Source organism: Liolophura sinensis, chromosome 8 (assembly GCF_032854445.1).
Source record: "Liolophura sinensis isolate JHLJ2023 chromosome 8, CUHK_Ljap_v2, whole genome shotgun sequence".
NCBI classification, from domain to species: Eukaryota; Metazoa; Mollusca; class Polyplacophora; order Chitonida; family Chitonidae; genus Liolophura; species Liolophura sinensis.
In genome coordinates, this window is record NC_088302.1 from 45,944,256 (window position 1) to 45,964,537 (window position 20,282).

Here is a 20,282-nt window from a genome sequence, read left to right on the forward strand (position 1 = left end):
TAGATTTAGAAGCAAGGCTACCAAAAGACACAGATGAATACAAAACTTCAGCTCAATATATGAAGTACTTAAGTCGTGAATTTAATAATTTACAATACTCCGGTCATTCATGCAGTACTTTTTGAGATACCACCCCTAATATGTTGTGTACCATTGATTCTTATACACAGTACATTAAGTCATCAATTTCGTAATTTACGGTATTTAATACAGCACACAGCGAATCCACGATGGAACATCCCAATATGACTGTGCTCTGTATATGTTAAAAACCTGAGGTCAATACATGCATTACTGTTTAAGATACCTTCTTTAACATTTTTACATGTTGACGCTCAAGGTCTGTCATAAGCCATGTACAGGTGAGCTAAAAATAACATCCCTCTATGGCCACCAACTGACTTGACACCAAATAAGTCCACTTTGGGTCTATTTCTTCTGGACGGCAAAATTCAGCACTTGTGTACATCTTGTGTTACAGGTTTGGCTAAGTCCTTCCACATTCACAACATGCAAGACAATAGACTTCAGCATTTGTGCACATGTATACACGTTCGAACAAGTCCTTTCACAATATTCAAAACAATAAAACTCAGTTCTTCCAAATTCACACTTAAAACAGAACAACAAAATATCTCAGTGTTGTAAGTTTGTTATATTTTATCCACAAATCGGCGCATATATAAAAATAACTCCGAACATGTTCATTCATTTGAATGTACAAATTTTCCTCCATTATGTTGAAGGAAACAAAGAATAATGATGGCAGGTAAATAGGGCCTGCTACTCTGAATACATGACACCAGCCCAAGATTTAGCTCCCCTGACAGGTACAAACGTGTTTGGAGGTGGATGTCCCATTCCCCACTGTGCGATACTGACTTTACATATACTACATTCCATACAGGAGTACTGAATTATATACAATAATTTACAATAAACACAGGCGTCATCACATAATGTGTAGTTATGTCTGCTAGTAAATGCTGCTCTGAAGGTAAAAATGAGATGCCTTAAAAAACCTCAATGACATACATGGTTTTCCTTTCACACCGAGGGAGGGATGTATCATACACACAGTACCTTGACAATGTTCTGGTGTGTGTTGGGAACCTTGATGCTATTGGTCATGTATAGTGTGGCTGGATTTGCATAATTGTGTAACTAATGTCTTGAAAACCTATTTTCATTGTTAATCATATCCTGGTTAATCAATGGTGAAGCTGTCACACTCATCAGGCAACAATCTACTTTTCGATGATGCATGGACTTCACCATATGTTTTAAACATTCATTGCTATATACAGAGACCTACTTTATAAATAAGAACACTTATATCAGTCAGGGTCAAGTAATGAATTCCATATTCTAAGAAGTCTTGACAGTGAATACATTTCTTTTTGGCCATTGTCCAGCCTCTTCACATGTACAGGAGCTCAGTACTTACATGTACAAATATGTGCACTTAGTGAAATGGCACCAAGATGAAAGGCTGCTTTCACAAGTAGACTTCATCCTCTTTTCACTTTACGTACAAAGCAGTATACATGGCCCATCACAATGATCACGATGACATTAGTGATAAATTAATACTTAAATCTGACAAACACAATAAGATAGAAAGCAAAGATCAGTTTAGCGAATATGGCTAAATTTTTCTTGAACTTGCAATGTTACTACAATCAACATTATGTCAACAACATGTAGATTTAAGAATTATTGATAAGAAAATTTTCTCAAGGATGAAAAATAGGTATGCAGATCCTTAGGGTAACTTTGTGTTTTTTTTCTTAAGTATAAAACGTGCACTTTTAAAAAATGAAAAAAAAAAAGACATTTTGCAAAAAGCAATATTTGAGAATACTTACTGTCTTTTATAATAAAACAAAATTAAATTTTAAACTAAAAAAGTTGGATTAAATTGTGCACATTCAACTTAAACTATAACAGGAACTTTTGAACATTAAAACAATAAAAGGCAGGGAAAAAAAATAACAAAAAAACTAGAATCAAAGAATTCACCACAGAACTGAAAGAACAACATAAAAACATGTTTTTCTTGCTTTAAATACAACAGATTTTTAACAACACCTTAAATCTTTACATGAAATGTAACTACAGATATCACCCTTCCCCAGTCCACAAAGAGCCAGAAACTGGTTAAAACAAGCAATAGCACTTCCTCTAGAGTCAATAAGTTAATGTATAAGATTTCCCGGCTTACAAACCATAAAGAAATACTTCAATTAAGAAATTTCACTGACAGAAGTTGGACCATGATAACACTTGCAAGAATAAATCAGTAGGGTATCAGACGCCATTCAGTAGCAATGGAATACCATTCCTGTTAATGATTGATATTACATTCCCTCAGTTAACCAAATGTTCACTTGATACAATTTTAACTTTTGTTCAAGTATTCATCATTCAGCCTTTTACTGAACATGGTCCAGATTACACTATTGCTCAAAACTCAAATTTTTAGACAGGTGAAAGCCTGAATAACACAGCTGAGGTAATACTGATTGTGTTTTCACTGTTACAATTATGCCACTTCACAGTGTAGTGCAATGAATATCTCAAAACACTGACAGCAAACTCTCATAATTCCTTAAAACACTTTGTAAACTTTACAGCAATGCCAGACATGTTTAGAGAAAACAGTATATTGCACTTGGAACTGTGTGTAGTAACATTACCTATTCAGCCACACAATATTAAAACCATAAACAGGATCCCTTTTGTTGACCTTTGGGAGAACACATATGAATCACCTGACTGACTGTTTGCCAAAAGATATGCAGCAGATTTAACTTGAGATATCTGACAGGTAAGAAAACATGATATATGTAAATGAATTTACAGCGAACTGTACAGATACCAACAGTTATATGTATAACTGAGATAAGATGCTGAAGTGAATTGCCTGAGTAGTACGATGTGTCGTTGCCCAGTGTCATATGGTACTGGATGCCAATTAGAAATACATATACAAATATGGCTGATTAATTCTCCTTGCACTCAATCTTTCTGTGTATTATCTGTGTATTTTTCTGATTATTCAAGATCACAGTAAAAACAAGGCTATCAGCTGATGTATGAAATACAAAGACTGCTTTTCCCCTTATAATCTCAAGCTGTGACAAGTAGCATGTTGTAGAGAAAAAATATATTTGCTGGGTTACGAACATCTAACCCTTTCTAAACTAAATCGGCACACCAGATCTGTCTCCTCCATGACTCACTGTGAGTCAGTACGCTCTTAGTTAAAGAAAACACAAAATGTTGGCAGAGATATTTAAAGGCGTAATTTCTCCCACTAGGAAGCAGCAAATGTCACTGTCAACTGTAAACATTCAAACCCCACACCAAAACACTGCTTCAGGAAAACACATGCACACAAGTACACAAACTCACCACAAAATACTCAGAGAGGCAGTGTCACACCTTGCGTTCCTCACTGTCAAAGTCTAATACTAAAAGTTTGGTCTCCTCAGTGCCATTACGACTTCCCACAGCGCACACCAGTTTAGTATTACAGCACCGCACCCTCCATACCACTCCACCGCTCCCGCCGCTATCCAATGACACCAAGTTACGTAAAAATTCCCCATTCTTCAGATCCCAAATTTTCACCGTCCCATCATCAGACGATGTTATCACAAAGCGTTTATTAAACTGAAGACACGTAACAGCACTTTGGTGTTTATTTGGTCCTGTAAAAAAACAAAAATGATTTAATACACCATCAACAGAGCCACTGGAACAGAAACAAATCATTGCCTGGTTCACTTTTGGGTTTATGTTGACTGAACACCTACACAAACCTAACATTCTGTCTAAATACAGGTAACAAAGACAAATTTCGCATGAGCTACTAGTACAGAAGTGTTTCTTAACTCCTCTGAGAATTGTCCATTCTCATGACCTACCTTTCAATTTGATGCATGGCATACAAATGTTACTGCACATGTGTACATGACCTAAAATTTTACCCAAAAAGTGCATATCTACAGGCAAACAAAGGTCATAAAATACAACTTTCCAGCAAAACATCATCCTACCTCAAAACACCTTTCCAAGATCCAGGTGATTTACTGATATATGCCCTATTTATTTGGTGTTTTGCCAAATATTTCACTTATTTGACCGAGGCCAGCATTATGGTGGAAGGAAACCGGGCAGAGATAGGAGGAACCCACGACCATTCGCAGCTTGCTGGCAGACCTTCCCACATACAACAGGAGAAGAAGCCAGCATGAGTTAGACTTGAACTCACAACTACTGCATTGGTGGACAGCTCCTAGGTCATTGTGCCGCTACACAATTTAATCTTCCTCTACACAATTTTAAAACATTCTATTTGTACGTTCTTTTGTTAATGATAACGGCAGATAATCTGTGTTCAGATTGTGTGACTGACCTTGTAAAGTCTGTAGACACTGCCCTGTGCGGATGTCCCACACCTTAACCGTGGAGTCTGCATTCCCTGACACCAGGATGTTGTCCTTAAGCTCCATACCACTGGTCAGAGACTGGTGACCTATCAGGGTGTGCAGACAGTTCCCAGACTCCACGTCCCACACGCGGATTGACGTGTCCAGAGACCCACTCACGATGTGACTTCCGTCAAACTGACAATAACAATAACAACATAATGGTCAGAAATAGAACCTGAGAGATCTAAGTCAAATCCATGACACCGATACATATAACTGTCAACAATTAGTATCACTGTTCAGAATCAGAAAGATATATCTTTACTCATTTGTAATTCAATAATTTTAGAGGACAACTTGAAACTCAATACTGGGCTGGCACAGCTTAAATTTAGCTCAAATACAGACCCATGCGAAACTTAATGAAAGCAGGGTTCAGAATTTAATATACAATGTTAGAACGTCTCTACCTTGGTCAATATAATTTTATTTTTTTATTTATTTGAGTGGTGTTTTATGCTGTAGTCAGGCCTGTTTCTCTTATATGACGGTGGCCTGCCTTGTGGTGCGAGGAAAACCGAGTAGAACCCCAGGGAGAACCCAGGACCATCCGCAGGTTGTGGTCTATTAACATACGAATTAAAACATACATTAAAAGATAAGAGTGCATCCACCACAGACTGACCTGTAGAGAGTAGACTCGGTTAGTATGGCCCTGTAAAGTATGTAGACAGGTCTCTGTCTCGGGGTCCCAGACCTTCACCATGTAATCATATGCCCCGCTGACCACCCGCCGTCCATCATACTGGACACACCGCACGGCTGCCACATGGCCCATCAACACATGTAGACACTGACCAGACTCTATGTCCCATAACCGAAGAGTTGCATCCCTTGAACCACTTACAACCCTGCAAGAAAATTATTTGAAAGGTTTTTGTTTATATGTTGTACTCAGAGGTATTTAACTTCTACGACATCAGTCCAGGTTTCAGGTAGAATGAGGATAAGAAAGCTCAGGCACTTGTGTAAATTAACTGTCTAATGATAGCTCAATCTGAACATGCTGTCTTATTGGTCAAAAGCCAGCGGTGTGAACTGAGGCCAGGCCAAACACCGCTACTAAATTGGATGTGTGAAGTCACTGACTCATTTCAACTTGTAGTCTCAGTCTCTAAGCTAACTGTTGATTGTCTCTGACTTACTTGTTGTTGTGAAGGTGCATGCAGCGCACAGTGGAGGTGTGCCCATACAGAGTGTGGATACACTGACCAGTCTCAGCGTTCCACACCTTCAGTGTTCTGTCCGTTGAACCACTGATTATATTACTCCCTGCCATCTGTGAAGACCAGACCCCTCCCGTGTGACCTACAAGTGTCCTTAGACACTGGACAAACAATTTATTGATTGAATTTCGCTTAGTTCACATATTACAAAGCATAAGAAGTCCCTTACTTCATCCACCAGTTTGAAACGCTTCTAGAAAGTGCATAAAATATGTTCTTTTTCAAATATAAAACCATCATGATTACAATATTTCAGAGCGGTCAAATGTTGCAAGATTGAAAAAAACATAATTACGACTAAAGATTACATTTTGCAAAAACACCTGTTGAAATATCAAACCAAAAAAGCTTTCTACTCGAACCTGGGTGTTCAAAACATAATTATATAATCACAATACAGAAAGCAAAGTTCTGACACAATCAAAATGTATTTTTTCTTTTTCTGACTGGTCTGAACGGATTTATTGACCTAAACTGATGCCATATACGTATAATGTACAAGTGCTCACCTTGCCAGTAGTGACAGACCAGACTTTGAGCGTGTTGTCGTCTGAACCACTGACGATCCTATTACCACAGAATTCTAAACAAGTTATCACATGGTCATCATGACCTTTTAAGACCTGCAACAACAAATGCAATGGTTTAAGGGACAATTTGACTTAATACACACAGCAGCATGTTGGACATGTAGAATCCTTTAAAAATGGAATGATGGAACACCAAGAACGACCAACATGACCACCACACGGCTCATGATGACCAACCACTACAAAATTCATTTACTTATGCGATCATATTTAATGCCCTACTCTTATATGACAGTGGTCAGTTTTATAAGTGGAGGAAACTGCTGTGCTCATAGTATTTTAAAACCACAGTCCTTTGTTCAATTACTGATAACATTTCCCACATGTGATGAACCAATGCAACTTCATATTGGTGGACGACAAACTGGTTTTGAACACATTAAAATGTGAACACAAGTTTCATGGACTGCTTAGTGTAACTACTGCCTTTCGAACAGTGAGAGAAGTTGAATCTATGAATTCTCTCTTAAAGTCTGAACCTATACCTCATTTTTAAACAGATGTGGAGGAAGTGTACCTTAGAAGGACGCAGCTCTCCCGTCCTCCAGTTTTGTTCTATCTGATGCTGTCTCATGTAGAGGGCCTTCCAGTTAGCTTTCGAGCAGCCAGGTGTCATGGAGCGACGGAGAGGCCTGTAGCCGTACACTAACCCCTCGTCTATACTCTCCTCTCTACACTTCTCCCTCCACAGTAACTTGTCTTCGGCCAGGATCCTCCAGTACCGACACGTTTGAGCAGCCTTCAGTAAATCTTTGGGCTCCAGAAAAGACAGCACATACAGTGCCAGCTGCAATGAAGTAATCAAATCAATTAAAAAATCAAATAAACGTTACTACATTAAAAGATACCTAAAATAAAAACGTGCCACAGATAATACAAGATACTTTTGACCACAAATTACTGTAGATACTGGTTGAAAAATAAATTCGGTCTGACGGCTACTAAAGAGCTCGCCTGTAGGAGACATTCAGCTCAAGACATGCAGTCCTTAATATTATACTTTTACCTCAACACTGAACAACACACAGCAGCAAAAAATATCTCAATTTTGTATTATATATCTGTTAATTAGCACATACATGGCATCAATAACAAAGCATCCGCTTTAATTGAACATGGGCTATACATAGAACAATCAGGCTTTCTTCCCACCAAATCTCTCCTTGTGACAGAGAGCTCCAGACTCTTGTCTTCAGGCCCCATTACAAGTTCAAAATCAATGGGTAAGAAAAAAACATTCAGTGGACACTTTCTGAAATTTGAAAAGGGAACACATTTAGGTATTGACATAAACACATATGTCTTGCTGTGAAGGAATCCCATGCCTGTAACACTTACAACCATGACAGCCCAAACAAGTGGATACGGCTAGATATATTTACTGAAAGATACCTTACCTCTTTGGGTAGTAAAGAAATAAAATCTCGTTGGAATTGTGGTTCTATAATGTGCATCATATGCCGGACTTGTGTTGGTAAACAGATAGTAATTAGTTCGTCTAAGGCCATCAACCTCTCGGCATTACTCCAGTTCTGAAAGGTAAGCCAATATTCAAGAACATCTTTCTCTAAAGTCACATCATAACCAGCACCCCAATACAACGAGGATTTACAACCCTGAAGATAACACTTCAGCTTATTGTATCTCTTTAATTTTTAAGACAGTTAACTAACACTGGGTATTGGGTTACACGACAAACACCGCTACAGCAGTGTTAAACCCTCAATGATGGTTAAATCCTAAATGAGAGGAAATAGTGCACGTTTATTTATTTAAAGAATGTTCTTTGCCATAAGTGTCTCTCTTATCTACTTTCATTTTGCCTCTTAACTTTGCTGATCAACCCTTGACAAAATACTTGTAAGTATGCAGGTAAATAACTGCAAAAGCAACCAGTAACAGTACTGGTAATTTACTAACCCACCTAAATCAGACATGATTGTGGTGAACCAAGAAAATAGCTGAAATTTACTATCATAGCCCAAAAACGCCTTCCATCCGCAACCCCCATAATGCACATCTTTGTGGCACAACTCGCAGAAAGCCAAACCGGCGGATGTTATTTTCCTCATGAATTTTCCCACGTATTCCCCTTCGACCTTCCGTTCAAGCCAATCCCACCTCCAGATGTTTTTCAACCCCTTGTCCACTGTACGCGCATCAAAATCTTTATCTGATCGATCCACGATACTCCGAGACGTTGCCGCCATTTTTGACCGGGCTGGCTCTGCTTCTGCCTTCGAATAATGGTATCTTGTTCCCGATTGGTTGAAACAGTTCGGCTTAATGAAACACACGATCTGACTGGACAATAGACTTCATTCAGATAACATTATAACCTCCGGCAATGCCAGATTTCGGTAGCCATGCATCGGCAAATTGACAGAATCTTCGACTTTATTTTGAGGAAATAAATCGGAACTTTACAAAATGTTACTACACAGAAAAAAAACCCCGGAAAACAGGTAAATTAATCGAAACTGAACAAAGAAAAAGCGGAATTCCGCTAAAAAGCGGAAAAAAATCATGTCTGCTAAATGAGACATAATAAATGTAAAGATTTTGGTAAGATATATCGTTAACTGCTCTCACAAAAGAACAACAAGCCATATACAAGTGAAAGAGTGAAAGATCTGGCCACCCCTAACAGCTACCTCCACCCTTGACACCAATACTCACATGAAATGTCTTGAGCCAGTTGGCCAGCCCTGGGGGAGGGTTCTCCTTGGAGGGAATTTTCCGTCGGCAAGCGTCGGCTAAGCTATGATGCTCCACCATCTCCTTAATACTGCTCTCGGCCATGTGGGAAATGTACCCGCTGGAAATCAATGAAGATCTGTGTTCAAGATATTAATATTAATACAGCATATGTATCATGTTAGTTTATTGATAACAAACCTTATCTCTTTCACTTCTTATTTCTTTGACACATTATACTGCAGAGTAGCAGGTGGACTAGAGTGTAGAAACCCTGCATGCACAAATCTGGGATACTGGGACAAACATTACAAATTACATTTATACAATCAGGAAGGCAGGTAAGACTCTGGCTGATAGTGGACAATGTGTAAATACGTAGGGTTTCAACCAAGCAAGGGATGTTTTTCTATGCATACAATGGGCACAATCTTACCTTAAGCTCCCAGCTGGGCGACGCATTTTTTTGCCAGGAGATATTCCTTTCATATCTGTCCTATCACTTTTTCGTTTCATCTGAAAATATCATAACAAACACCATATGTACAAAATGAATATTTAACCACCCCTGGATTATTTTTCCAATTACAAAACGGCATGTTATGAGAAACACAGCGTTCTGCCAGAATGAAACAATAAAATTTATACATAATGTTCAGTTTTGATAATTTTAGTTTGAGTAGTTTTCTGGGAAGAAAGGTATTTTTATGAACTAAACTTAATAAAAATCTAAATCTGAGAAGTGGAAAAAGGCCTTACCAGACAAGCACCAATAGTACGTCGCCTCCTCTGGATGGGTATAGGTATTCTAGAAGGGAGGGCTATGTGAGAGGAGCCTCCCCCTGGGAACCAATCAGAGCTCACGGAGGAGCCCTGATCAGAGAAGTCCATCTCCATATCAGCCAGGGGCGTGTCTGCCCCGTCGGGAACCCCCTCCCCTTCCTCCTCTGTACTAGACACATCGCCTTCCAAGGTGTCTTCTGCTGCGCCCGCAAAGGGTTCATCGTCATCACCCTCCTGGTCAGATTCACACACTCCCATCCCCAAACCTCGGTCCTCACAGGACTCCTCATAGTTTGATGCCTCAGGGGTGACTGTTTTCACAGAGCCATTGGAGCTTTCCCAGGATGACCGTGTTGCCCGCTCACAAGTAAGCCGGGATAATGGAGTCTTACCTTTATTTAATGACCCATCACCCCGGTACTTGGGGGTCTCTAGTTGAGCCACAGAACTCCCTGTAGACTGACGGGTACTGACTTTTCCACCACTTCGCCTTGTCTCTCTTCAAAATAAACAATGCACAAAGTTTGTTATGTTTTGGTCTGTTACCTCTTTAACATCAACACAGAGAAATATTGAATCTTGTTAAAAAACTAATACTTGCCACAAGTACATGTACAAAGTCAGTATCAGGAAATGACTTTACGGTGTCAACAAATTAATTTCTGCAAGACATGGCTGTTCTAGGTTAGCATTAGTTTGAAATAAGAGACGTTTTTATACAATCCAGCAATGGAACAACTTCCTTTTGAAAATAGGTCAATTCTGGTTTAAAGATACACATGTGGAATCCATGCAAAAGCCAGCTGTATTGCTCAATGACAGTGTGACAATGTGACGCCCCAGCTACATTACACAAACACAGAATTGACGGCTTAAATAATTACCTGTCTGACCTGCGAGAAGTGCGTCGAGAGGAAGTGGATGGGATAGGGCTACAGGCTAGGGTGGCTTTGTTCTGGTCCAATACACTCTGACCTATACCAGGCACCTTACGTAGGTCTGGGATTCCCCCAAAACCACCCAATCTCTGTAAACACAACACAACAAAGTGATTAACTTGGGAGCAATTTGAACAAGCTGATACTGAGATCACTTAAATGCCTACCTGCTCATGACCAGCAGAAGACATCACTACAAGGTTGACAAAGTAAATAAAAGACAATATTTCAATGTTAAAATCATTCTAATAACACTTCACACTATCCATGTACTGTAAATCTTCAACCTTTTCTACCTCTAAAGCACTTTTTTTTATCAAAATGATGCGGAAATGATTGTTTGTGAGTCACTAAAGATGCAAGCTTCATGCAAGTGTGTAAATTGGTTCTCTACACCTTATAGTTCAGAATGTTTTAAAATATTGGATGAAGAGACGGTTCAAAGGTTGAAGAATTAGGGTACAAAAGTGTATGCAGATGGTTGCACAAATTAAATCACGCTTTCCGAACGTATCCTTCTGTATGTTGGATGGCTGCACATTCAGCTAAGATTTGATATATGCATGTACTGTATTTCCACAACCTTTTCGCAAGCAGCGGGCAGTAAAACATAGGAAGAAGTCAGGGTTGAATTCATGACAGGCAAATGGTGATAAAGGGAGATTGGGGGGAATCATCAACCACTGTAGGAGGTCTGACATGTGTAAACCCCCATACGCCAGGCGACCCCGTACAACAACAACATCTGTCCATCAGACGGCATAACCGCCTACGGGTGACTATGTATGGAAGTAGACGACAAATTCTGGTCACTGTTCATAATGTTTACTAGAAATATCAAGTCCAAAACTACAGACAACAGGTAGTTGCAGTGTTGATTTCTCAATATTACACTAATTGTATATTCTCATGGCTGGATCTGTATACGGGAGTATAAGACAGCTGTCAAGCACTGGTCAGCAAGACAGTTATGTGTTTATCGTTCCAAAATTCACACCAACACATATCTAAAATTCTAGACATTTATTCCTTGTTTCAAACAGCATGTATACACAATTACCCGAGGCCTATGACTCAATGGACGGCCAGTTGAATAAATACATGTAGAATATGATTCACCTAATTAAAACAGTCACTTGGCAGTTGAGAGGTTCAGAGAGGTTCAAACTGACTAGGACGAAAGTCAAGTCTTGTTTGCGGTGTACTTCATTTCTGTTTTTTAAATGAATATAAATGAATTATTTGGCACCAGCAGTGTAACTGAGATGTTAGACCACGTTGTACCATCTATAGCTATAGTTAAAGGGCTACTTTAGTGTCAAGATTTGTATATCTTAAAGGCAAGGTTAAATGATAAGGAACGAGACAGACAGACTGTAACAAAAATATGCCTTGTATTACAGCTGCTGTTGTTAGTTTGTGAAGACAACATGGAAAGAAAAGTTTTCTGTCGTTTACAATTCTGTCTTATGTGATGATGTGCTAAAACACTTGATGCCACCATCACTGACATATGATGGAATGGGAATACATAAAGGACGTATTCCCAAACGCGCATGACGTCATCCCAGCATCACTGCCTTGCTCAACGTCATACCTGCCTGATTCATCATCTCATAGGGAATATTTTGATGTCACATTAGGAACGTTTTACAGAAACTGTTGAAGATTTTGTTTTTGAGGACTCATATGGGTTAAATAGAGTTGATGATTGTAAATTTTTTGAACGATGGTGCTAGCTATATTCCATAAGGTATCCTTGATATCAGTTTAATATTTCCACCTAGCCTCTCTTTGGACTGAAGTAGCCCTTTAATGCGAGATTGTTGTCACATTACATGTTATGCTGAGCTGATAATACCCGACTGTGTGTATTAACTCAGACTAAAAATTTGAATGAAACTTGTCAGCAATGCAGGCCTAAACTCAAGGGTGTCAAGTGGTCAATCCTTGTAGTCCTGTAATCCTCAACAACAGAGTGGTATTGTGATGAGTGATCTTTAGCAGGAAATGGGCATTAAGACAGACCTGTTAATCAATGGCAGGATTAAACATTCATCTTTAATCCCTTAATCTCTACATCTGACTCTACGTAGTTCTGGTTTAGAGATGTGCAAGGAAAAGTTTCTGAACTGATCAATGAAGAACATTTAACAATGTTTGCCCAGTTTTAAAATAATGATAATTGAATATTAACCTTGTGATTTTTTTATGCTTCCGTAGGCTGAACAAAACACTGTTAAGCACGACCTTCCACTTACCAAAATTTGGCTTATTTTTACATGTTTGAACCAGTCTGCATTAGATCAAAATATACATGTACACGTCTTCACACATTACCAATGTAGGCTTTGACGTCCAAAGAATAGCATTTTTTGCGTGAAACTTCGGAGCAGGTGTTAATCTACAACTGAACGAGTCTGTTTAAATTTGAAAAGCTGAGTGGTACTCATATGCAAATTGCAACTTGCTCAGCTCTAACATAGTTTGTAAAGGACCCATCAATCATAGCAAGAGACCCGACCCGACCACCAGTTGTTTTGCCCATGCAAAGTAGATTAAGTGTTCTGAACATCATTATAATACACCAATCGATAGACGACTTTATGATGGTTTTACTGAAATGGTTTTGTATCACGGCTGACCTCAAAGTCGTAATTAATAGTCGTAATCAACACTTGGTACATGGCGATACATATATGTAAAATTCTGAACTCCTGTCATCTACTCTAGATTTGGAGGGAGATTTCACAATCAATCTTTTTTCCAAGAGGATCAATGAAAATAACTTTATCTGACTGGTCAATGTTGAGTTCTGTAAGCTGTCAGTTACCTGTACGACAATTTGGTACATGTGACTGATCTTCCCACCATAATGCTGGCCGTCATCGTATGAGTGAAATATTCTTGAGTACGGCATAAACTACCTCCAACAGGTTTGATACATCTGTACTAGACTGTTTTACTTACGCTCGTCAGAGATAGGTATAAGCTGCATCCTTTTCATGAAGGGGTTAGCGAGTTTACCACTGTTAGACAGGTGTTGGACTTTCACCGATTTGGAATCCCTGATAGAAGCACTTAACATCGTGCGACAGCCGTCATCATACTCAAAAAAGTTTAATTTACAGCAGATCATGGTGGGAATTCAGGGGAATTTCAGGAAATCATGCATTTAATTGGATAGCTGTGCAATTTTTAAATTTAGTCATACCATTTTGCATGACAGTTAGATTTTGGGTCCTACGCCCCAAATCTATAGCCCTATGAGCATTGTCTACACCCACACGACCAGTCGGGATGTCTGCTGCTAAATGACCAGTGGTATGAAAACAAGTTAGTCCCCCTACTCCCAACATGGGCTTTTATCTTTGTATAGGTTGGGGAAATGTTGTGACATTATGCAGCAAGCTGAACTTGTCTCCGTTCCTTGAGAAAAGGTTGCAGAAAAACGGTAGGTAGTTTGTTGCAAAAATTACACCAATATCCATAAAATAATAGGTAGTGGCACACATTAAGCCATGTGTTAAATCGTACACGAAAACCTTAAAAGGTATACATGTTATACAGAGCTAAGAAGACACATTACCTTTCTCGTGTCAATGATTGCTTCAGCCTTTGCACGTCCTATACCAGCCAAGCGTTCCAAATCCTCCACCCCAGCAAAGTTAATATCCACCTTCTTCTGGGCCATGGCACAGGCAAGTCACGTTCACACGCTCTCTTATGGATAGGCCATCTGATGGAGGAGACAAAAGACATATACATGTATTGTCAGTGTACTATTCAGCACAAACCACCGACTTTCACCTTAACACATCCTGTCAGTTTCATCTGATGAGGGCACATCAGGATCAATCAACTATTAAAGTGTATATTCAAAGTTTATACAAGTACATGTACATACATGAACAAAATCCATCTAAACAATGCAGAGAATATGAATCCTGGTCAAGTTACATCTACCAATGCAGTTGGTGTTAACATATCTACATGTAAGAACTCTGTCCTTTCGACATTTGAGTAGCTTATGCAACATCGTAATTGTGGGTTTTTAAGCTTAAATGAACATCTGATATCTAGGTCAGCTGGTATAAGGAACCATGCTATTCTCTTGTGGAGCCATGCTATCCTCTAAATTCACACGAGCAGGGCTGTGCCTAGCCTTATATATGCAAAACCAACAGAATATGTACTCTAAACTATTGGAATTAGAGGGTGGTAATTTTAAATTAATTGCATGTATATTTAGACGTGTGCTATGCTATTAAATTAAAACTCTACATGAAAAACATGCAAATTACAGTTAGCTTACATTTGATTGATTTTAAACTAGCAGCAAAACAATTTTACACAGTTTTCTGCCATCATTAATTTATATTCTTGTCAAGGTCCAGCTGCAGAAAAACATTTCAAGGACACATATTTAAGTGCACATATCCTACAAGGCTACTGGGAACGTTCTACTCATTTAAATTATATACCAGTAAAAGCTCTCTGATCAGAACAGTATTCTGAGCAAACATCTTTCAATCTGTAAAATTCTTTCCACTTCCCAGGCCTCGGATAACTTTCTAAACAAAATTTTTCAACTGATATACTGTCTAATGTCCAAAGCCTACTATAAATATGCCAAAGGACTTCCAACCAGAGAAGTTCGATTTAGAGGCCTAACAAGACAATGGCACACAGACCTCAACTACCTGTTTCTGCTCTAACAGTATACATACATGTACGTCTGTAGACAGCTACTTGTATTATTTATGACAGCTAGGCTTCCTGGTCAGCAGTATCCAGTGTTGGTCAAACACAGTAGTTTGAATCAGCCTGCTGTATAAGGTGAACCTGTCTGTGCCTGTGTGCAGGCACCACTGTCAGCTGGCCATCTGTCATACAGGAACCCCTTATTATCACCCTCTTCCACAGGTGATATCTGCTCCTATTGTTTTCTAACAGGCATTGCTAATGTGCTAATAATACAGGTCATAGCCATGTCTAGAGAAATACTGAAGGTTTTGATCACACTCCAAAGGTGATACTGTGATCACACATGAAGAAATTTTATAAAATGCAACTCAAAAAGCATTTAGGTCTGTGAATGAAAGAAATTTGTATGAAAGTAAACTTTGATCTTTATGTTAAATTTGGTTGTGAGTTTTAATACAGTTTGAATGATTAGTTTTGGCACCTGAATGTTTTTATGGAGCTACAACGGCTCTGGGATGGACGTGCAGGGGCTATGCCCACCCATTGCATTGTTTTCCTCTCTTTTTCAACTGCCATTTCACAACATCTTTGAATGTCACTGACCACCTCCTTAATTCTCTTCACAATGTCAGCACGTACAAAAAACATCATGTTTACACACACATAATTGAACATGCATGGAATGCATGCCTTGTTATTGTGAATATGTTTAATCGCAAGGCTTCAAATCAACACCAGTAGATCCCGAAGAGCAATGGCATTTAATAGTTAATTTTAGCCCCTTATCATGTGCATGTGCACTCCTGGTTAGGCCTACATAGGAAATTTTTGAGATTATTAAATCATACAGAAGACTTTCTTCCACACAGCATAAGTGAACAATACTTACATTGTAGAAAGCTTCACAAAAGATTGCACTAGCTACATGTAGTCTGTGTAATGACAAAAAATAAAACAAATAAAATATATTATCAAAATTCTGTTGTTAACTTAGCACTAGATAATCTCTGGTGAAATAACAAAAAAACACAGATCTAGTTTAAAAGTAGCTGACATAGATACACCAAATTAAACAATCATTTCACAGAGCTGATAAATTTACTATGGTTCAAAACCTGTAGTACAATGTACACACATATGGTATCTCTCCTGATAGTTACTACAGTAACAATGGACATCTTTTGTCTGGTTGCTATTTAACCTTTAATCAGTAGTATTTGTGTTGTAGAATAGTGTGGGCAGATTTATATGTAGGAAAACATTTAAAGACCAAATAAAACTTCTTTATTACGCTTTTTTATTCCAAACTTAACAAATTTAACAGATGTCATTTTGGATACCATCAACATGATATTTCAATTATCAGAAAAACATTTTAAGTTATCTCTTTACATATCTTAAAAAACTTAGCCAAAGCAATTCATTTTACAATCATGCTTCATCCAATTACTTCAGTTCATACATGATGTACATAAATAATAAAGAAGAGTGCATATACATACATACGCTTGGGGTTTTACATGATAGTCCTAAAGAAGAGGGTAAGGAAGGAATGATTAATTGGTGTATAACACAGCAGTCAAGAATATTTCCAGTGAATAATGAGGTTCAATTTCACGAGTAACCTTGGTTTAGACAAGTAAATTATGGACTTTCATGCACTGATTATCACATGATTTGCTTATGCCATATGGAAGCCAACTGTTTAGTTCCATAACATGTAAAGAAACAGAGGATGCCAAAATCACCTCCTAACGTTAGGGTTAATTGAATACCCGATGGGGCATGAATGTTTCATGGTTTGGACCAACTCAATTACATGACAGATTTCTCATTACCCCTGCATTACCCCTGATGGTAGTATTATACTATACACCTAATACCAATAAAAACCAGGTGAATCACAAAAGCAATTGTGAATGGTTTTGTTATTGGCCAATGCTGTACATCCTTTTTCTTCAGTAACTATGGTGCATTTACTTATTAAATTAAGTTCACATTGAAATCACCTGAAATATACTCCAGAATTGTGAATTTAATATTAACTTATTTTACCTGATCATAGTTTATCAAATAATTTAATGGAGTTCCAATACATATAGTCATTGAAGTTTATAACGGACATGATTTCACAGAGATGTGCCAGGTTAGGATTACTAATGAGTAGGGATTGAATCATTTCTATCACACTCAAATAACAAACAGACCTATGTACGGCCAAGTGAACCAAATGAAGCTACTATCTCTCTATGTCTTCACCTCTGACCCAGCCCTCCTGCTGTGGGTATTTATGGCCTCCATTTAGAAGTTTTACCACAGAGCTAAATTATTCTGGTCTTCTCTAACGCATGAGTTTGGCACATATTCTGTGCTATTGTTAGACAAGACAATGAAATCTTTATACACGAGTTGGCCTAATTTACAAACCACACTGCCAATTTTTCCACAACATAAAGGGTCATCCAGGACACTAAAAATCCATGAAGTTAAACTATACAAAAACGCAAGTTCATACACTGACTACAAATTTTAACAGCACAATGAATATTCTTCCTACTGGGTCACACTGCAAAACAGTTGCATTACTACCTCAAACGCATTTCCTCTGGTGGCATATGTCTTTTACTACCCATTGCCATGAACACTGCACCACATGCAAATTGGACAGTGTAAAACAGGCTTAAAAGGGCTTATACAGTTATGCAAATATGTATAATACACATGTCACTGATGTATATATTTTTCAATGACATATATACATACATATATACACACACAATGTTATTGATTTACAGTGTAAAGTGTAACAATGTGTTGACATTAACAGTATTTTATTTTCAAGACATCGCTTGCGTACTGGTCCCAATGCTCACACATGTACATCAATTTTTTTATTGTGATATCATGAGCTAGGAAAGAAACGCTGCACGTCAACAAAATGGCTTTACAAGGCTGCACAAACCTTTTGCAATTGCATACATATTTACAAGCAAGCAGTCTGAATGGTTGCCACAAGACTTTCAAGTCTGAGAATGCAATCCTTTGGCCCAAAAGCCCTAAAACTGACACTACTCTTCCGCATTTTTTTCTATTCAGTTGTCTTGTCCATGGCATCTTTGTTTAGTGTGACTTGAAAAAATCCATAGCATTTAAACAATTCCAATACAACTGAAAGTTTGTCCAGCTTGGTGAACCCAATCATGTTGTGCACAGTTACTTCTCAGTTTTTCACATTCAAAATAAACAGTGCAAGAATCAATGGTAAATGAGTTGGGCCAAACCATGAGACATTCATGCCCCTAGAATTGTAGCTCATTCTAGTGTCACAAAAGTAACCTGTGGCTCATCAGCTGATCTAATAATGTTATGCAGTGATGAGCCACACTGATAAGGGACATTTATTATAAAGGCCAAATCATCCATGCCAACTGGATGCAGAAAATTAGGTTTTTCACAGTTACTTTTGTCTAATGCTTAAAACTGGTTCCCCTGAATTCACAAAATGCTAAATTATGCTTCAAAACAAACACGCATGGACCCTATGTCAATATGTCTGAACAATTTGAGTGCACAAGTCACCTCCACTTTACTGGATTTGCTGCTTCTACACTTGTCGTTGTTTGACTTGCTGAATGCATAAACAGGTCAAGGTAATAATTAAAATTTTACGATGGCATATTGAGTCCAAATTCCTGCATCATGCCAGGAGTGCATGAAGCTGACCACCTCGATATGGTAGTACATATCTGCAGCCTGCAGGAATCTGGATATCATTGTTTACAGAGATTTTTTTAGGCTGTTGCTGTACAACTTTCATCTTCTCTAAATAAAGGACAAAAACTTAAAAACCGATCGTTACCATGACGATGGAGAGATTTATCAAAATTATCTCTTTTTCCTGCTGGTGCCTCCGCGGCTCAGTTGGTTAGCTCGCTAGCCTGCGGCTGGTCATGGGTTTCCCCTGGGCTCTGCCCGGTTTCCTCCCACCATAATGCTGGCCACCATGATATAAGTCAAATATCCTTGAGAACGGCGTGAACACCAATTGAATAAATAAATAAATAAATAAATAAATAAAATCTTTTTCTTGCTCAAATTCTAAATCTGCTCAAAGCAAACCAACTTTTGATTATGCAAAACACTCAATAAAATATTTCCAGGAAATCTATGTAACCATCTCCGTCCTTAACAACAAATAAGGGATAATCAGAAGAATAGAAATGCTTTTGCATTCCCAATGCTTTTCACGATCAGTACTGGGTTGTCTACTCCAAACCTGAAACCCACGGTAAGAAAGTGCACAGAAAGTGTTACGCTTCTTTGACAAATAAATGAAAATTTGCCTATTTCCCGGCGTTTCTTCTGTCCCAACTGACACAACAAGTAAAACAAATGTCACACAATAGGCGTCCATACCCAAAACGCTATATACTTACAGAAATTGGACACTATACCACTCATTTTTATACAACGTTACTAACATCACATCCTCTTTTCATCTTCGCCATTTTCGTGACCTTAACTGTAGCCATCTAGCGGACTGCTGGTGCAGCCTATGTGAAGGGAGGCAACCATGTCTATACACGCAAAAGAAATCTTCGAACACGAAATGCTTAACAGATGTAATTACAAAAAACGTCCAGTTTAGATTGGTTCTACTGCTACTTCCGTATATCAGTTAGGTCTCATATCTACATCAATGTGGGATTCCACAAAAAAAAAACATGAAGATCTCAACAAAGATATTTCCAGTACCCAGTACCCTAAAAAAACATATATTGGTACCGGTACCTATACTTCACATATTTTCTCTCTTACTGGCTTTCAGCATAGAAATCAAGA

General features: G+C 38.3%; 1 protein-coding gene across 4 annotated transcripts; it reads right to left on the reverse strand.

Moving 5' to 3' along the window:
* Positions 1-443: 443 nt before the first annotated feature.
* LOC135472431 (F-box/WD repeat-containing protein 7-like) lies at positions 444-19,963 on the reverse strand. Of its 4 annotated transcripts, none has more exons than XM_064751930.1 (14): positions 19,877-19,938; positions 16,330-16,372; positions 14,323-14,472; positions 10,680-10,822; positions 9,772-10,294; positions 9,449-9,528; positions 8,995-9,133; positions 7,713-7,847; positions 6,833-7,102; positions 6,235-6,348; positions 5,645-5,826; positions 5,125-5,350; positions 4,424-4,634; positions 445-3,716 (listed from the first exon to the last, which is right to left on the reverse strand). In XM_064751930.1, exons 3-14 carry the CDS (start codon positions 14,425-14,427, stop codon positions 3,442-3,444), a joined length of 2,403 nt encoding a protein of 800 aa, XP_064608000.1. In that variant the 5' UTR covers positions 14,428-14,472; positions 16,330-16,372; positions 19,877-19,938; the 3' UTR covers positions 445-3,441. The 4 variants fall into 4 exon arrangements, with proteins under 4 accessions (XP_064608002.1, XP_064608000.1, XP_064608001.1 ...); XM_064751931.1 differs by lacking the exon at positions 19,877-19,938 and adding an exon at positions 16,961-18,166; XM_064751932.1 differs by lacking the exon at positions 16,330-16,372 and having other exon boundaries at positions 444-3,716; positions 10,689-10,822; positions 19,877-19,963.
* Between the last annotated feature and the right edge of the window lie 319 nt (positions 19,964-20,282).